Source organism: Gymnoscopelus microlampas (assembly GCF_963454915.1).
Source record: "Gymnoscopelus microlampas genome assembly, chromosome: 13".
Taxonomy (NCBI): Eukaryota; Metazoa; Chordata; class Actinopteri; order Myctophiformes; family Myctophidae; genus Gymnoscopelus; species Gymnoscopelus microlampas.
Window position 1 is genome coordinate 40,111,341 of NC_139950.1, and position 16,384 is coordinate 40,127,724.

A 16,384-nucleotide genomic window follows, 5' to 3' on the forward strand; every position below is an offset into this window, starting at 1 on the left:
AGGCCAAAAACCTTCCCAAGGAAAAATACGAGGTGGGACAATAAATCTGAAATACCATTTCCTAGGCGGCCTCCTCCACCAAAATGAAAAAAGCCCCACACAAGAATACCAACCAGCGAAGAACTCACCACATTCGTCAATTTCATTGAGACAGATACAAATAACTTTTTAGCCCTGTTAATTGCCCTTAAAGTTGTTAAGCCCTTGTGAAAATAAACACGGGAGACATAGCACAGACTACTAGGCTATGGAAGTGGTTGTTCAGAGTCAGACAGAGAGAGAGAGAGAGAGGGTAACAGCCAAAATCACAATAATGTAAAGACACAATAAGTTCACCCATTAAGACCTGGAACGCATCATTTTTTAATTTGAGCTAAAAGGCATTATTTTACAATTTGGCTATTCAAAAATAGCAGATCTACAAGCTCATAGCGCGGCACCGAGTGCCGCGCTACGAGCTTGTAGATCTGCTATTTTTGAAAATTCGTGAAAATGTGTGCAAATCTTTGAATATATACATATTTTAAAGAGAACATTTTTAACTCAAATCTTGCTTCAGGGGGGTCCCTGGAACAAAATATTTTGATGGGGGTCCGCGGCCAAATACATATCATTTTGGGGGTCCTCGACATGAAAAAGATTGAGCACCACTGATATAGAAACATACGTTTTTCAGAAAACTGTTGGGATTTAGGAGACATGTAGAATCGGCTTCAGGTCTCAATGGGTTAATGCTCTTGCTTAGTGTTTAGTAATGCAATACCATGTGAGAAATTAATCCAGGAGGCACACTTTGAGCGTGTAAGTAAACAAACTAGTGGCAACTACTGCAGTCTGAAGAGTGTGTGATTATGAAGAGTGGGCCAAAGGGTTTAAGTCTCTCTGTATAAACATACATACACACACAGGCCAACGCTGGTCCCACAGAACTTGTGTGGCCGCCTGGCTGCAGGACCCATAGAAACTATGAGCCAATTCGTACAGTCAGCAATAACAAGCGACGTCTTAACATGCAGCCATGGTGTGACAGATGAGAACACACTTCCAACAACGTCCCTCAATGAGCACGGTAATTATCCTAGACGTTTAAATGGACTGTATATATTGTAATGTGCATGGTTGGTTGTGCAGGGCTACCATGTGATATCATGTTTTATCCACAGATACAAAGTTCTCCTAACTCCAGACAGTATAAGAAGCCTCGATGTTAATTTAAAAAGGTAGGGTAAGCGATATTTTTGTGTTAAAACAAAAACAATTTTGTTAAAAGCTTAAAGCTCTATATTCTGATAGTAATCATTGCTATAGAGCAGTGGTTTTCAATCCTTTTCATGTCAAGGACCCCCAAGTTGACACTTATTAGCCTGCGGACCCCCATTTGAAAAGATATACCAGGGAACCCCAGAAGAGAAGCCTTTCATGGCTCTAGCAGTGATTCGCAAACATTTTAGTTTCAAGGACACCCCAGTTTGACATGCATTAGGCTAACGGACCCCCATTTAATGGCATTTCTATCACTGGGACCTTAATTCATATTGTAAAATCAATGTTAATTAAACTCTGATAGTGTACAAATGGAACCAAATGGACCTTAACAGGTCCATTTGGTTCCATTTGTACACTCTCAGAGTTACAGTCACATAAGACCCTTATGATAAGGGTCCATTTGGTTCCTGAATATCTATCATTTAGCTGGGGACCCCCTGGAACCCCCTCAAGGACCACTGGTTGAGAACCACTGCTATAGAGTGTTTGTTCAGTAACAGCAGTCTCCTCATCTCTGCAGCTCTTTTAATAAACAGAAAATACAATTTCAAGTAGGTGACAACATTTCAGCCAATAAGGAGAGAGTACCCATTTATCAGCTTAATTTTTGTGTTCCAGTTTCAATTGTGTCTGCTCATTTGTTTGTGTCATCACTTCCAATTTCACTTGTTTAATCTGTCTCCTGACTGAGCTTTCCATCCTGATTGGTTAAAATTGGTATCCTGACCTGAAAAATACATTTTATGTTTAATAAAGAGCTGGTGAGACATGGAGACTATTTGTCTCCAAAGAAAATCACTTACCCTACCTTTAACTGTAAAGGCGGACCAAAATGTACCCGTAAGGATTTTCCTAACACAGGAAAGGCACAAAGGTTTTGGTTGATAATCTGTGGCCCAAAAAAATGTATATAATTAAAATGAGCTAAACAGCATGTATTACACTTGACTGATATGTATGCACATATGTGGATAGCATAAAAACCATCCTTGCAATGCTCACTAAATAAACTGCCTCGAGCCACTTTGACAGGGTGTCCATACTCCATACCACCCAGCTCATTGGAGCTATAACCTATTCAATCCGGGACCTGTGTAATTTTAAGATTTCTTTGGCTATTCAAAAATTTGGCTACGAGCTTGTAGATCTGCTATTTTTGAAAAATCGTGAAAAGTTGTGCAAATCTTTGAGTATGTATTTATTTAAAGAGAACATTTGTAACTCAAATCTATGCTTCTGGGGCGTTCCTGGAACAAGATATTAGACAAAGGTTCGCTTTAAAAATATATATATATTCAAAGATTTGCACACATTTTCACGATTTGTCCAAAAATAGCAGACATACAAGCTCATAGCGCGGCACTCGGTGCCGCGCTATGAGCTTGTAGATCTGCTATTTTTGAATAGCCAAACAAATCTAAAAATGACAGACGTGCGTTCCCGAAGTCAATGGGTTAAGGCGATGTGTGGTGGTTTTTATTCACTCTCTCTGGTCAGACACCATCCTCTATTAATCCACTGAGCCCTGAGACGCCCCCCCTCCCCTCTTTTCAGCCAGAGCCCCCTATCTGCTCAGGACAGGAAATCATGACTCCTGAAAGGGAATCCCACAGACTAATCCACAGCCAGGGAGAAAAAACACCAAACCAAGCAACACTATTTTCAGGTGTAGGGAGTGTAAGTAAGCACCTACTTTGGCTCTCGTTTACACAAACATCTACAAACAAACCCGTCTCCCGTTTCCAAATACTTTACCAATAACTATAGGTTCCTGACAATGACTTACTTAATGAGACGTTACATATTTATTAAAGGAGTAGTTCACCAAATAAAATAACTTGTTTTCTATCAATTACACACCACATGAAGCCTTGAATTCATTTTTTTGTTTTTGCCGCATTCCTAAGCCAATAATTTGATTACCGGCAGAGTTGGGTGAACAACTCCTTTAAGATGTGAATGTTTTAAGTCTCATTTTAGTCCATCTCCCGATTTATTTATGAAGAAGTCATCTCCTCCTTTGTTCATGGCTGCACAGTACTGTATATTATCATTACTTGATTGTTATGTTTGACTATTGCATTTATTTTTCCATTAATGCATGTCTATTTACGCCGTTCTGTGCCCATCAAGTTTATTGCGCTTTATCCGAGTCATTTAATTTTGGGTATGTGCCGCTCCAAGTCTGATCCAATGAATCTTTATATTTTCCTACACAATGCCACCGCTCAGTGCACACAAAGTACATCAAAGTTAGTCAAAACAAATCCAATTTAGGTACGACATGCTTGACACCTCTGAGAATAATCACACTGCAGACATTACATAAGTGATTGGCGGACTGCTTTCCTTTTCCATTACTAAATTGTCTAAAATATGCCATTTTCAAATATGTCTCTTTCTCATCCTCAAATGCTACCTGAGTGTAAAGATGAAAGAATAAAGTGCTGTCTTGTGTTAGTTTTGGTTGCAAGTGTGCAGCTGCTTTTCTGATGAAATGGTGCCCTCGCTTTGCATGTGGAGAATAAGGATGTCAGCATTTTCAACTGAAACTTTTGATTTGATTTTAGTCACAGATGACCAATATGGTTGGAGAAGATAGACAATTAGGTCCAAGTTAAATTTGGCCAAAATTCAAAATTTACTAGTAAAATGTACAAAAGTATTGTTATCAAAATGTAAAACCAAAAGTAAAAGTACTAAAATGTTTGAAAATAGCCGATCTACAAGCTCACACCGCGTCGCGGTGCAACGTGTTGTGAGCTTGTAGATCAGCTATTTTTCAAATAGCCTAGGTATAAAATAGGGCTAAAGTGGTTAATGTATGTTTTATAATATAATCATTTATATCTGCAAAGTAACTAGAAACTAAAGCTTTCAAATAATTATAGTGGAGTAAAAGTACAATATTTGCCTCTGAGATGTAGTGGAGTAGAAGTAAAAAAATTGAAAATTGGAAATACTCCAGTAAAGTAAAAAAAGACCTCAAAATTGTACTTGAGTACATGTACTTAGTTACTTTACACCACTGGAAGCAGCAGACAGACAAAATAATCCTGCCAAGAGCCAAAGGGCCCCGGCCGGGGGCCTTCCAGGCTGGGGAGACGCAGTGGTGGGGTCCGTCCGTCCAGTCAGTGAACCCTTATCATCCACAGTCTCCCGATCCCTCCACTATCAGGTCAGCCTCACTAGGGGTTCAGCTGATAACGTGGGTCTTATACTGATAAGGGTATAGCCCCATGCAGACCCCTCTCTCCGGACCACTCTGGACCACGCTAATGCTGCCCAGCAGCTACCTCGTTATGCTGCCGGCTACTGGTCTATCAAGAGGACCGTCAGCAGGCCAGTGGCACCCTAATTAACTAACCAATTGAGACCTGGAACGCATCTGTGTCATTTTTTGATTTTGAGCTAAAAAAAACATTATTTTACACTTTGGGCTATTCAAAAATAGCAGATACACAAGCTCGTAGCGCGGCACCGAGTGCCGCGCTACGAGCTTGTAGATCTGCTATTTTTGAAAAAGCGGGAAAATGTGTGCAAATCTTTGAATATATATTCTTTCAAAGCGAAACATTCTTTAACTCAAATCTTTGCTTCTGGGGGGTCCCCTTGAACGAAATACTTTGAGATGGGGGTCCGCGGCCAAATTCATATAGTTTTGGGGGTCCTTGACATGAAAAGGTTTGAGCACCACTGATATAGAAACATACGTTTTATCAGAATACTGTTGGGATTTAGAAGACATTTGTAGAATCGGCTTCAGGTCTTAATGGGTTTACTCATTCAATCCGGGAACGAATACTGTGTCATTTTAGACTTTTAGCCATTATTTTATACTTTGGGCATTTTTAAAACAAATCTTGAAAATGTGTGCAAATCTTTGAATATATATACGTTTTTAAAGCAAACATTTGTAACTCAAATCTTTGCTTCTTGGGGTTCAAAATAACATTTAGAGAAGAGGGGTCCGCGGGCCAAATACATATCTAAAAGATGTTTTCTAAATCCTAACAGTATGTTGCTATATCAGTGGTGCACCAACTTTTCCATGTCAAGGACCACCCAAAATGATATGATATTTGGCCACGGACCCCATCTCAAAATATGTCCCCCCCCCCCCCCCCAGAAGCACAGATCGGATTAAAAAATGTTCGCTTTAAAACATATACATATATATATATTCAAAGATTTGCACACATGTTCCACGATTTTTCCCAAAATAGCAGATCTCTGCAGTACTCTTTGCCGCGCTATGAGCTTGTAGATCTGCTATTTTTGAATAGCCAAAGAAATCTTAAAATGACACTGCTGCGTTCCCGGTCTTAAGGGATACTACCCCACCTCCATCTCCATCAACATAACCGTCTCACTGTCAACCAGGAGATCAGACTGTCGTCTACAGTAGCCAGGAGTCTTCCTTTGGCATGTTGAAAGGAAGGAACAGTCACATTTCTGCACGCCGTTAAAGCTACACAGGATGCAGTGTGTCTTCTGAGACTGCCTCATAGACACCCCTATTATGACCACAATCAAAAGATAACAGTCTGACTTTAAAGCAAGAACAGTGGCATCGGTCGGGCCTGCTCTGTTCCCGTCCGTATAGGCTAGATTTACTGTCCAAATGTGTGTTTTCTATCTTGGGGGGGGATAGCTGGGAATAGCTTCCCAAAGTGTTTATCTTGGGATACGTACAGTAGAAAGCTGTTCATATTTTATATAAGAGGGTCCTAAAGGATAATGTATTCTTTATCAGAGCAGGTTCCTATGACTTTATTAAAGGCTGTATACCACTGACAAAATGAAAAATAGGCTACCATTACTCAATAATGATGCCGTGATTAAGAGTCCAGTTCATAGAACCACAAAGTTAAACCCAACAGAATCGCCACCAGCCAATGTTTCTCTTATGTACTTATGACCGTAAGTCACAAACGGCGTTGGGTATGTTACTTGAAATTAGTAACTAGTTATAGTTACTGCTCTCAAAAAGTTACTTGGATACTAACTCATTTACTGCATTATAAAAGTAACTTGAATCTCATCTGTTGTAGCTGACTATGATGAAAAAAAATTGTAGGGAGCATGTCTTCAACAACAGCATTCAGTACAGTTGTTATTGTTGTTGTCCATTCAACTGGGGCAGACGTCTCAACATGATGAAGGCACGTTCCTGAGCGGGAATGCGCCTCCAAGTACAGTGCACACATCCATGTTAAATTCAGCACAGGCTAGCAAAAAAAACAGGTTTAAAAGGTTGTTTCAACCCATCGATTCATTATGCCAAACCGCAGACATTTGTAGAATACAGAGACTACGTTTACATTTTTGATATGATGCAGAAAAGGGTAGGAATTGGGGGGCCGGTCGGCCCCATCAGCCGGATCTTAAAGACAGACAACATGGACAGGGCCTGGGCACATATAGTACATTTAGTACTATAGTACAGAGCTGATTTAGACCACGTTACAGTCAAGTGTGACAGTCACATGAAATGAAGTATTGAGCCTTTAAAATCAATACATCCCTTAAGACAACCACATGTGATGACAGACGGCTTATTTTAATTGAAGACAACGCATTAGAATGCGCTGCTGTAGCCAGCATGAGATAGTCACAGTCACAGCTTAATACAAGTTTTCAAATATCATAATTAAGTTTTCCTCACCTGGTTCCTCCAAAGAGGATGATGCGATCTCCCACCATGCAACAGCACTGTCGTCGCCGTGGACAGGGGGTTTTCCCCTTGGGCTCAACCTTCTTCCAAGAGAAGGCCTCTGTAGATCCAACACAGAAAACAGAGATTGTTAACCACTTTTAGTCTGGCGTCCCAATTTGTGTGCATGTCATTATAAAAGAAAGATAAAACATTTTCAAAAGATTTCAAAGATTTTTTTCAAAAATAGCTAATAGTTGTGAGCTTTTTGGGCTTAAGTGGTTAATGCATTCAGACATGCAGACAAATACTGACATGTAAACCAGCCAAATAATATCTAGAGAGAACCAAGGAAAAAAAAAAGAGGACAAAAACTAGAGCACCAACACTCTCTCAGGGCCATACGTAATACCACCCCCCCCCCCCCCCCCCAACACACACACACACACACACACACACACACACACACACACACGCGCGCACGCACGCACGCACACACACACACACACACACACACACACACACACACACACACGCACGCACAACACCCTAACCAAGGTTCCATTCTTTGAACCAGTATAGATTCAACTTAAATGGCTCTTGCCAGCAAATATCTTTAGAGAAAGACCTACTGCTCTGTGAGTTTTGATTACGCTCGGCTACGTGGCTGCAGCTATACAAAAAATCACTAACATGACGTAAACCTAGTATCCCACTCTATATTTAGCAACAACAGAGGCCAAGGGACTGAGAAATGATAAGAAGATTGCTGCCGATAATAGAATAAATAAAAAGTGATTAATTTTGTAGTACTTTAACCCATTGAGACCTGAAGCCGATTCTACATGTCTCCTAAATCCCAACAGTTTTCTGAAAAACGTTTGTTTCTATATCAGTGGTGCTCAATCTTGTTCATGTCAAGGACCCCCAAAATTTTATGTATTTGGCCGCCTACCTCCATCAAAATATCTTGTTCCAGGGACCCCCAGAAGCAACGATTTGAGTTAAAATGTTCGCTTTAAAAATATATATATTCAAAGATTTCCACACATTTTCACGATTTTTCAAAAATAGCAGATCTACAAGCTCGTAGCGCGGCACTCGGTGCCGCGCTATGAGCTTGTATATCTGCTATTTTTGAATAGCCCAAAGTGTAAAACAATGCTTTTTAGCTCAACTCTAAAAATGAGACAGTTCCAGGTCTCAATGGGTTAAAAAACAACAACTGTACCACAAATATAGGAGAAAAAAACAAGATGGAGTCTAATAACAGTTTGGCTTCCACGTTGATCTCTGTGGCCATTCTATGACGTCAGTCTCATCTATGACATTCAGTACTATGATGTCAGTCATCTCTTTATGTGGGCAAAGTTCAGCCCAACAACAAGCCAACCTCCATTAAATGTTTTTGTTGAAGTTCTAAAAATATATTCACACAAATCAGGGCATTACTTACTTGGCCTACTGGCAGCGTGCACAAGAAATTTGGTCAAGTAGTTTTTGAAAGATTTGCCCCAGAATCACTCTCTCACACACACACACACACACACACACACACACACACACACACACACACACACACACACACACACCCCTAGAGGGCTCACCGTGTGTACCCCAGAAACGAAAAAAACTTTCTCTGATGGAAAGCAATGTGAGTGATGCTGTCCTTGACACTCTCTCCTCCTCCATCAAGCCATATAAGGATGAAGGCTCCATGCTGATATTAGCGATGGCATCACTACATCTCTATAGCAACAAGCCATTCCATCTTTGCCTGGGGGTATCAATCAACATTATAACACAGGTAGTGACCTCTAGTGGACCGCGTCGACATTGCACCAATTAATTGCTACGGGTGGACATCGATTTAAAAGCCAGAACAGTGTTTCATCTCAGCTGGATGGAAATAAAGCTTTGAAATTACCCCGTTACTTCCTCCATCAATATCCTTTTGATAAGATATGGACCTGAGAAGAAGGCAGAGATCAGACGGGCTTAGCCGACCTGATCTGCTGCAAAATGCCTGGATAGGTCTGTGATTTCAGGGCAGTATTATTATGGCTCACAAAGTGTCACAAAACCACAGCAGCACAACCTATTGTGTGTTACCCAAGTTTAGCTTTATTGCAGTGGAAGTACTCAGATATTTTACTTAAGTAAAAGTAGCACAAGTAAAAATACTAAAATGTTTGAAAATAGCAGATCTACAAGCTTGTAGATCGGCTATTTTCAAATAGCCTATGTATAAAATAGGGCTGAAGTGGTTAATGTATGTTTTAAAATAGAATACTTTACATCTGCAAAGGTACTAGTAACTAAAGGTTGCAAATACATGTAGTGGAGTAAAAGTTAAAGTATTGGAAATTGGAAATACTCAAGTAAAGTACAAATACCTCAATATTGTACTTAAGTACAGTACTAGAGTAAATGTACTTAGTTACTTTCCACCACTGCATTACATGCAGGAAGAGAGGGATTGAAAATAAGGAACGGTTCAATTTTACATGCTGCCAGCCGGTGCAGTGGAATTCCTGCAATGGAGTGTTAAGCACTCCCTCGCACATAACATAAATAACATAAATAGTACTATGGGAGCACAAGAGAGTGCTGTGAGTATTAGGACTTATATAGTGGCCACGCGTGATTCGCTTAGCCTTAAACACTTAAATATTCACCCACAAAATGACTTATTTTCTAACAATTACACACCCCATGAAGCCTTGAATTCATGGAGATTCTTTTGTTTTTTACGCATTCCTAAGCCAATAATTTGATGACCGGGTGTATTTCCGGTAGGAGACTCAAAGAGACTCCTTTGTGTCTCCTACCGGATACATTAGCCGGTGGGAGACGGTAATGAAATTATTGGCTTAGGAATGTGACAAAAACGAAAAAAAAGTCAATGAATTCAAGGCTTCATGGGGTGTGTAATTGATAGAAAATAAGTATTTTTTTACTCCTTTAACTCATTGAGTGCCAGGATTGCCAGAATTATTTCAGAATTGATTCTGAAAAGTGCCAGAGTTTTTTTCACAAAAAACAAAAAGTGCTTAGGAAGCGAGATACAGCCTTTTTCAGTTCTAAGTTAAACAAGGAGTGGATGGAGCTGCACATCTTCAGATGATGATATCTTGGGTTCTGAACATGTCAAACACGTTAATGGCACCCAGCGCCATAGCGGTAAAAACATGTGAAACACGTTAATGGGACTCAGTGAGTTAAGCCCTACATACGTCATCGTACAACAAATAGTTAAAATATCCAGATCTGCTATTTTTGCAAATTTCTTGCATTTTCCTCTTTTCTTTTATGAAACTTTGTGGAGCTCTGCTTTTGAAAGTTTCTACCTACATTATAATGACAAGCCCAAAATAGGGACACCAGGTTGAACGTGGTTAAGCTATGACTAACCCCACCCAGTTTAGAACTAGAACACAGGCTGTCTCTTCAAATAAAAAAACAACAACTGATGATTCAAGCAGCAAACCTGATGCAGCTGATTCTAACAGATGGAGACGAGAGACAGCGAGCATAAACTATGCAGAGCAGTTATCTTGAGAATGACAATAGATGCAGAGAGGGAAGTTTGTCTCTCTCCGAAAAGAAAGGAAGAGGAGAAATTGGGTCAGGAAAGACAGCTGTGTTTCCCCTCCAAAAACAGTAAACACAGTCAGCCAGAAAACAAAAGAAAGATGCACAGAACAAATGAATTTTTAAAAACGGCACAGAGCATGATTAGCCCATTAAGAACGGGAACGCATCTGTGTCATTTTTGGATTTCTTTGGCTATTCAAAAACAGCAGATATACAAGCTCATAGCGCGGCACCGAGTGCCGCGCTATGAGCTTGTAGATCTGCTGTTTTTCGGAAAAATCACTAAGCGGACATTTTTAACTCAAATCTTTGCTCCTGGGGGATTCTACAAATGTCTTCTAAATCTAATATATATATATTTTTTTAAACTCATCAGTGGTTCTTGAACTTTTTCATGTCAAGGACCCCCAAAATGATAGATATTTGGCCGTGGACCCCCATTCTCAAAATATTTTGTTCCAGGGACGCTCAGAAGCAAAGATTTGAGTTTAAAATGTTTATATATATTATATACATATACAAAACATTAGCACAAATTTTCACGATAAAAAAGCAGATCTACAAGCTAACAGATCACTCGGTGCCACGCTATGAGCTTGTATATCTGCTATTCTTTGGAATTTTTGGGAATAAAAATGACACAGATGCGTTCCTGGTCTTAACGGGTTAGTGTGGCATTGCCAGGCTCGTTGCAGCAACAACGCTGCTGCTGCTGCCGTACCAAACGCTGACATGGGGCTCACGAGTAAAACGCTGAGTCACCTGGATTGAATTTCCACAAGTCGTTGAAGTGCCGGTCCAGACGGGCGTTGTAGCCACCGAAAATGTACAGCTCTCCATTGTAGGAAACTGAAAAATGCACAGAGTAAAAAAAAAATATTAGTTGAATCTTTAAAAAGAGAGCTCGGTGACATTTGCAAACACAGCATGTAGCAAAACCCACCGAATATCATTTCAATTTGTTTTGTCGAGCATGAACCAAGTAGAAAATAGGCTCTTCGGCATCTTAGAATGGCTAATGTGGAACCAATGGGCCCAAGCCCCGGCCTATTTATAATTTAGATACTTTCCCATGCCCTCGAAGGCACGTGCTGGCAATCTGTGAAGGCCTTTGGCACTCACAACTACACACAAACAATACACTTGAGAATGTGAGTCACACCAGGCATTATAGCGTTTTTGTGTGCATAACTGCATTGTTTAAGGGCCCACTTTGTCGACTTTGAACCTAAATCCCATTGTTCTGATGTATGCAGATCATATGTAGTGTGGCAAAAAATACCCCCTGCCGTGTGCATAGAGCTTGCAGCCACGAAATGGGAACATTTCTGTGCGAGGAGTAGATGGCGCCAAATGAATGCGTTTTACATTCAAAATCTTCAAAGTGTCCCTTTAAAGTTAGAAGCTTGGCTTTCAAAGCTTTGATCTTTCTTGACGTGTTATCACATTACCATCTATATAAAGAGACCCAAATGCAAATATTTTAGATTCAAGTGCCGGATCAAAAGACAATGAGGCACCAGCAACCACGTATCCAAATCAGTGCTGATTTTGTTGGCTAAAACTATGACGAAAAATGTTCGTCGACTAACTTTTTTCACTGACGAAAACAAAATAAAAACGAAATAAAAACCTAGCTACGATGACTAAAACTAAGACTAAATATATTGTCAATTTTGTCAACAAATAAAAACTAGATGAACATGTTATAGAGGGACTAGTGGAGAAGAGATCCAGTAGAACTAAAAGACAAGTCAATTTATGTTTGGTTGCGCTTGGGTGTTGCGCTCTGAAAATAGCAGATCTACAAGCTCACAACTCGTCGCAGCACGACGCGTTGTGAGCTTGTAGATCGGCTATTTTCAGCATGCAACCAAGTGTAAAATCAGCCATTACGACGCCATCAAGGCACCGCCAAAACACATGTTAGTCGACTAAATAAACTGTAGATTTAGTCGACTATAATATTATGATATATAAGATTATATAGTAAAATAACAGTAAAACATTTCAGATGACTAAAATATGACTAAAACTAAACGGAATTTTATTCAAAAGACTATGACTACAACTAACTCAAAATTTGCTGTCAAAAACAACACTAATCCAAACTGTGGATTATATTCGGACTTCATAAGTGAATCAAACAGGGCGTGTTCATGCATGTGGATCGTCTTACAGGCTGAGTGACTCCTGCGTCCCTCCGGGAGAGGCTGCACTGAATTGGTGCCCGTCCAGCTGTTGGTCTCCGTGTCGAACACTCTGATCTTGTTGCAGTAGATCTCGTTGTTGGAGTGGAAGGGTCCGAAGCGGTCCGCTCGCCCCCCGAACACGAACATCTTCGTCCCGATGATGGTGGCCGAGTGGAAGTCTCGCCAGCGTGCAGGAGTGCCCTGCAGACAGACCAGACCACCGGTTTAGATGTTGCACCTGAAATATCTCAACAAAAAATGGAATCCTTCGGTCCATAACCGAGTGCCGCGCTATGAGCTTGTAGATCTGCTATTTTTGAAAAATTGTGAAAGTTTGTGCAAATCTTGGAATATATATATTTTTTTAAGTGAACATTTGTCAGATATTTAGTTCCAGGGCCCCCATGCAAATAATTGAGTACAAATGTCTGCTTAAAAAAATACAATTTCAAATATTTGCTATGAGATTGTAGATCTGCTATTTTTGATGTTGTGTTCCCGGATTGAATGGGTTAAGTCCAAAACCATGTGTGCGTGTGTGTGTGTGTGTGTATATATATATATATATACACATATATATATACACACACACACACGTGTACAAAATTGTTTATAAGCCGCCTCGCTAAAAAAATGTTTTTCTTTCAGCAAGCAACAACGATGTAAAACAAAGTATAAATTAGGCTTACGCATTTAAAAAAAGAAAATGTCTTTCTTTCTCTTTTCTGTTTGATTCAGTTTCCTCTCTGTGAGGCTTTTGGTCAACGATCCGTGTAAGATTAAGTCCATTATAACTGAACCATGCCCTGGAACTGTTGCATCCAGTAACCATCATTTCACATTTTCAGTGACTGTGGACTGTGTGTGGACTGACTGGCACCCAAAACAGGCCATAACCAAATCAAAAAGGTCAACACTGCCACCTAGTGTTGGTAGTAGTGAAATGCAAAAAGACACACTGAAGGCAAAAAAACGTGCCATGGCATTGACAGCACTGAATAATTCACAACCTCTCATTTTAGTTGGCCAAAAAAAACACACTGCAGAGGCTGTTCCTAGGCAGGCCTTAGTAGAGATTTTACAAATCTGGGGAAGACAAACATTGCCACAGGCGCAAACAAGCAAAGCATAGATGAAAGGCAAATATAACGGCCAACGAAATGTGATCGGCTTTGACTAAATGAACAACATGCCAGACAAAGACAAGGCTGCAATCCTTTTGCCTTTAAGCATGCCTTTTATCCATGACAAAGCCTTTTGTCACGTGTCTCAACTTCCAACACGTGTTTTGGCATTGTTCTCCTGGATGTAAAGTTACAAAAGCATGTTTTTTAACCACTTTAACCCTGGCGTCCCTATTTTGGGCATTTCATTGTATGCGAAAATGTTCAAAGAAAAATAGCAGAAAATAGCAAATCTACAAGCTCACAAAGCTCGTCAAATCGCATTCGCAACACATTTTGAGCTTGTAGGTCAGCCGTGTTGGGGCTGAAGTGGTTTAATGGACACTGGGGTAAAAAAACAACAACTAAAAAACAACAAAATCACATAAAGCAGTCATCCAATGTAAATCAAGCAAATCGTGTTAACACATGTCACTACCCAATAGCTACGAGACATTAAAATGCAACACACGAATGACAAATACTTCATCCATCACAAATGACATCAAGGAAGACTGTGTCAACTATATGGAATGAAGCACATTTGCATTAGAGTCTCAAAACAAACAAGCTCCGCTACCCCTAGAACAGGTTTGTTTGCAGTTGTTCAAACAGAATAGCAGGTAGACCTGGCTTCATAGAAGGCATACTACGGTAGTTCAGAAACAAAGGGGGGGGGGGGGGGGGGCATAACTGTGGAATAAGCCAATCACATGGGAGGGCTAAATCCCTACAAATAGCCAGTCCAACAGTAATCAGCTTGATGACAAAAATGTTGTCCGTAAAAGGACTAATAGAGCCAATGGCAAAAGGAGTAATCAAACAGTAAGTGAACTATAATAACTTCAGGTGATGTAAGGTAACCCTGCATCCTGTTGGCTTAACGATTGTCCCACAAAGTGCTTTTGACAGCAACCTTTCCCTTTGGGCAAAGCTTTCCATGTAAACAAGCAGACTAAAACCATACAACAAAGTATTGTTAGTTACCCCCCCCCCCCCCCGTGAGGAGGGTATATAATCCTCCATGAGGCTTGTTGTTTGTACTTTGGCTGCCTACCAGCGAACTGCATTAGCAAGCAAGAGCAGTGCCTGTGTGTCCACTGTCCAGTGAGTCAATATGACCACCAGGCATGTCTGTGGCCAGTGTGTAATGCCAACCCCTGGAATCCCCTGTTGGCCTGCCGAGTTCCAACACACAGTGCTTTTATCGTAAGCTGACACCTTGCCCAGCAGTGCCCACTCCATTCTAAACCCCATGCATTTCTCCCTCTTGGCCCCTCTATTCGTTTAGGTTTGTACTCGGATGGATCGGAGCAAGACAGGCTGCGGACAGGGAGTTAACGTGGGGTGTCATTTGGTTTAGCGAAAACAATGAACCGGTTGGTGGGTTCAACTCACTCTGGCGTTAATTAAAGACCAGACCATTGTGGTGGTGTCCAGCTTGTGGATGTCATTGGAGAAGCAGTCAGCCTGTAAAAGAAGCACAGGAAGGAAGAGAGGAGTTAAATCGTTGTTTTCAAAAACCCACAGAAGCAAAAGTCTCAAAGCGAGGAGAGGGCCGAAGAACTCACCAGCTGCTCGTATCCTCCAAAGATATACATGACCTTCCCCAAGACACAGGCCGAGTGGCCGTCCCTCGCCCCTGGAACTGTCCCAGAGATCTTGGGCGTGAACCATCTGTGGGTGTCTAAGGACCATTAATACGTTAACATCAACTCAAGACATTCCTGCAAAGCTCTCCGCTTTCGCGCCAACGGCTGAGAGAACGTTGGAGAGCATGTGGAGAGAACAAGTATCGCACATTATTGCAGTTGTTGAAGCTTCCTATAAATGGAAAGAACCATCTATCTACAGAAGAGAAGAACGCTGGAGCAGCACGGACAGTTTAAGCCTTTTATTATTAAGGTGCAAGTATAAAAAGTGTGACTGACGTTTCGGTCTTTCGACCTTCCTCAGAGTCATGACTTTTTTTTCAGATGACTCTGAGGAAGGTCGAAAGACAGAAACGTCAGTCACACTTTTTATACTTGCACCTTAATAATAAAAGGCTTAAACTGTCCGCGCTGCTCCAGCGTTTCTCTCTTCTGCATCTGTTGTCCCTGCCCCGGCCTGTGACGCACCGGACTGGCCGTTTTAGGCTGAGGCACACCGGTAAGACTCCCTTTGTAACCATCTATCTACCTCTGTCTTACAAAGACAAGTTTCTTTCTCCCTTGGCATCGATCCACCAAACGGGTGTATCTTCAGTTAGAAAGGAATATGTCACTTATAACATCAACAATGGGGAAGGTTTTACAGGCATGAAAACAACAATGGGGGCAGGTTTTACAGGCATGAAAACAAGAAAACAGCCAGCACTCAATGATGTCGTTTCATTGATTTAGAAGGACGCGTTTCTTCCTGATCGGTCTTCCTCGGCGTCCGATCACGTCGAAACGCGTTCGTTCCTTTTCTGAGTGCGGTAAATAAATCAATGAAAGGACATTGCTCAGTGCTGGATGTTTTTTTTT

At 40.9% G+C, this 16,384-nt stretch overlaps 1 protein-coding gene across 5 annotated transcripts in view; it reads right to left on the reverse strand.

Moving 5' to 3' along the window:
* klhdc3 (kelch domain containing 3) overlaps positions 1-16,384 on the reverse strand; it is a 60,135-nt gene that overhangs the window by 35,101 nt on the left and 8,650 nt on the right. For all 5 annotated transcript variants that reach the window (XM_084077008.1, XM_084077006.1, XM_084077009.1 and 2 more), the window contains 5 exons: positions 15,446-15,561; positions 15,273-15,344; positions 12,699-12,912; positions 11,282-11,368; positions 6,935-7,043 (listed from right to left, as the gene is read on the reverse strand). In XM_084077008.1, coding sequence (XP_083933134.1) covers positions 6,935-7,043; positions 11,282-11,368; positions 12,699-12,912; positions 15,273-15,344; positions 15,446-15,561 — 598 coding nt within the window. The remainder of the gene's footprint in view (positions 1-6,934; positions 7,044-11,281; positions 11,369-12,698; positions 12,913-15,272; positions 15,345-15,445; positions 15,562-16,384) is intronic.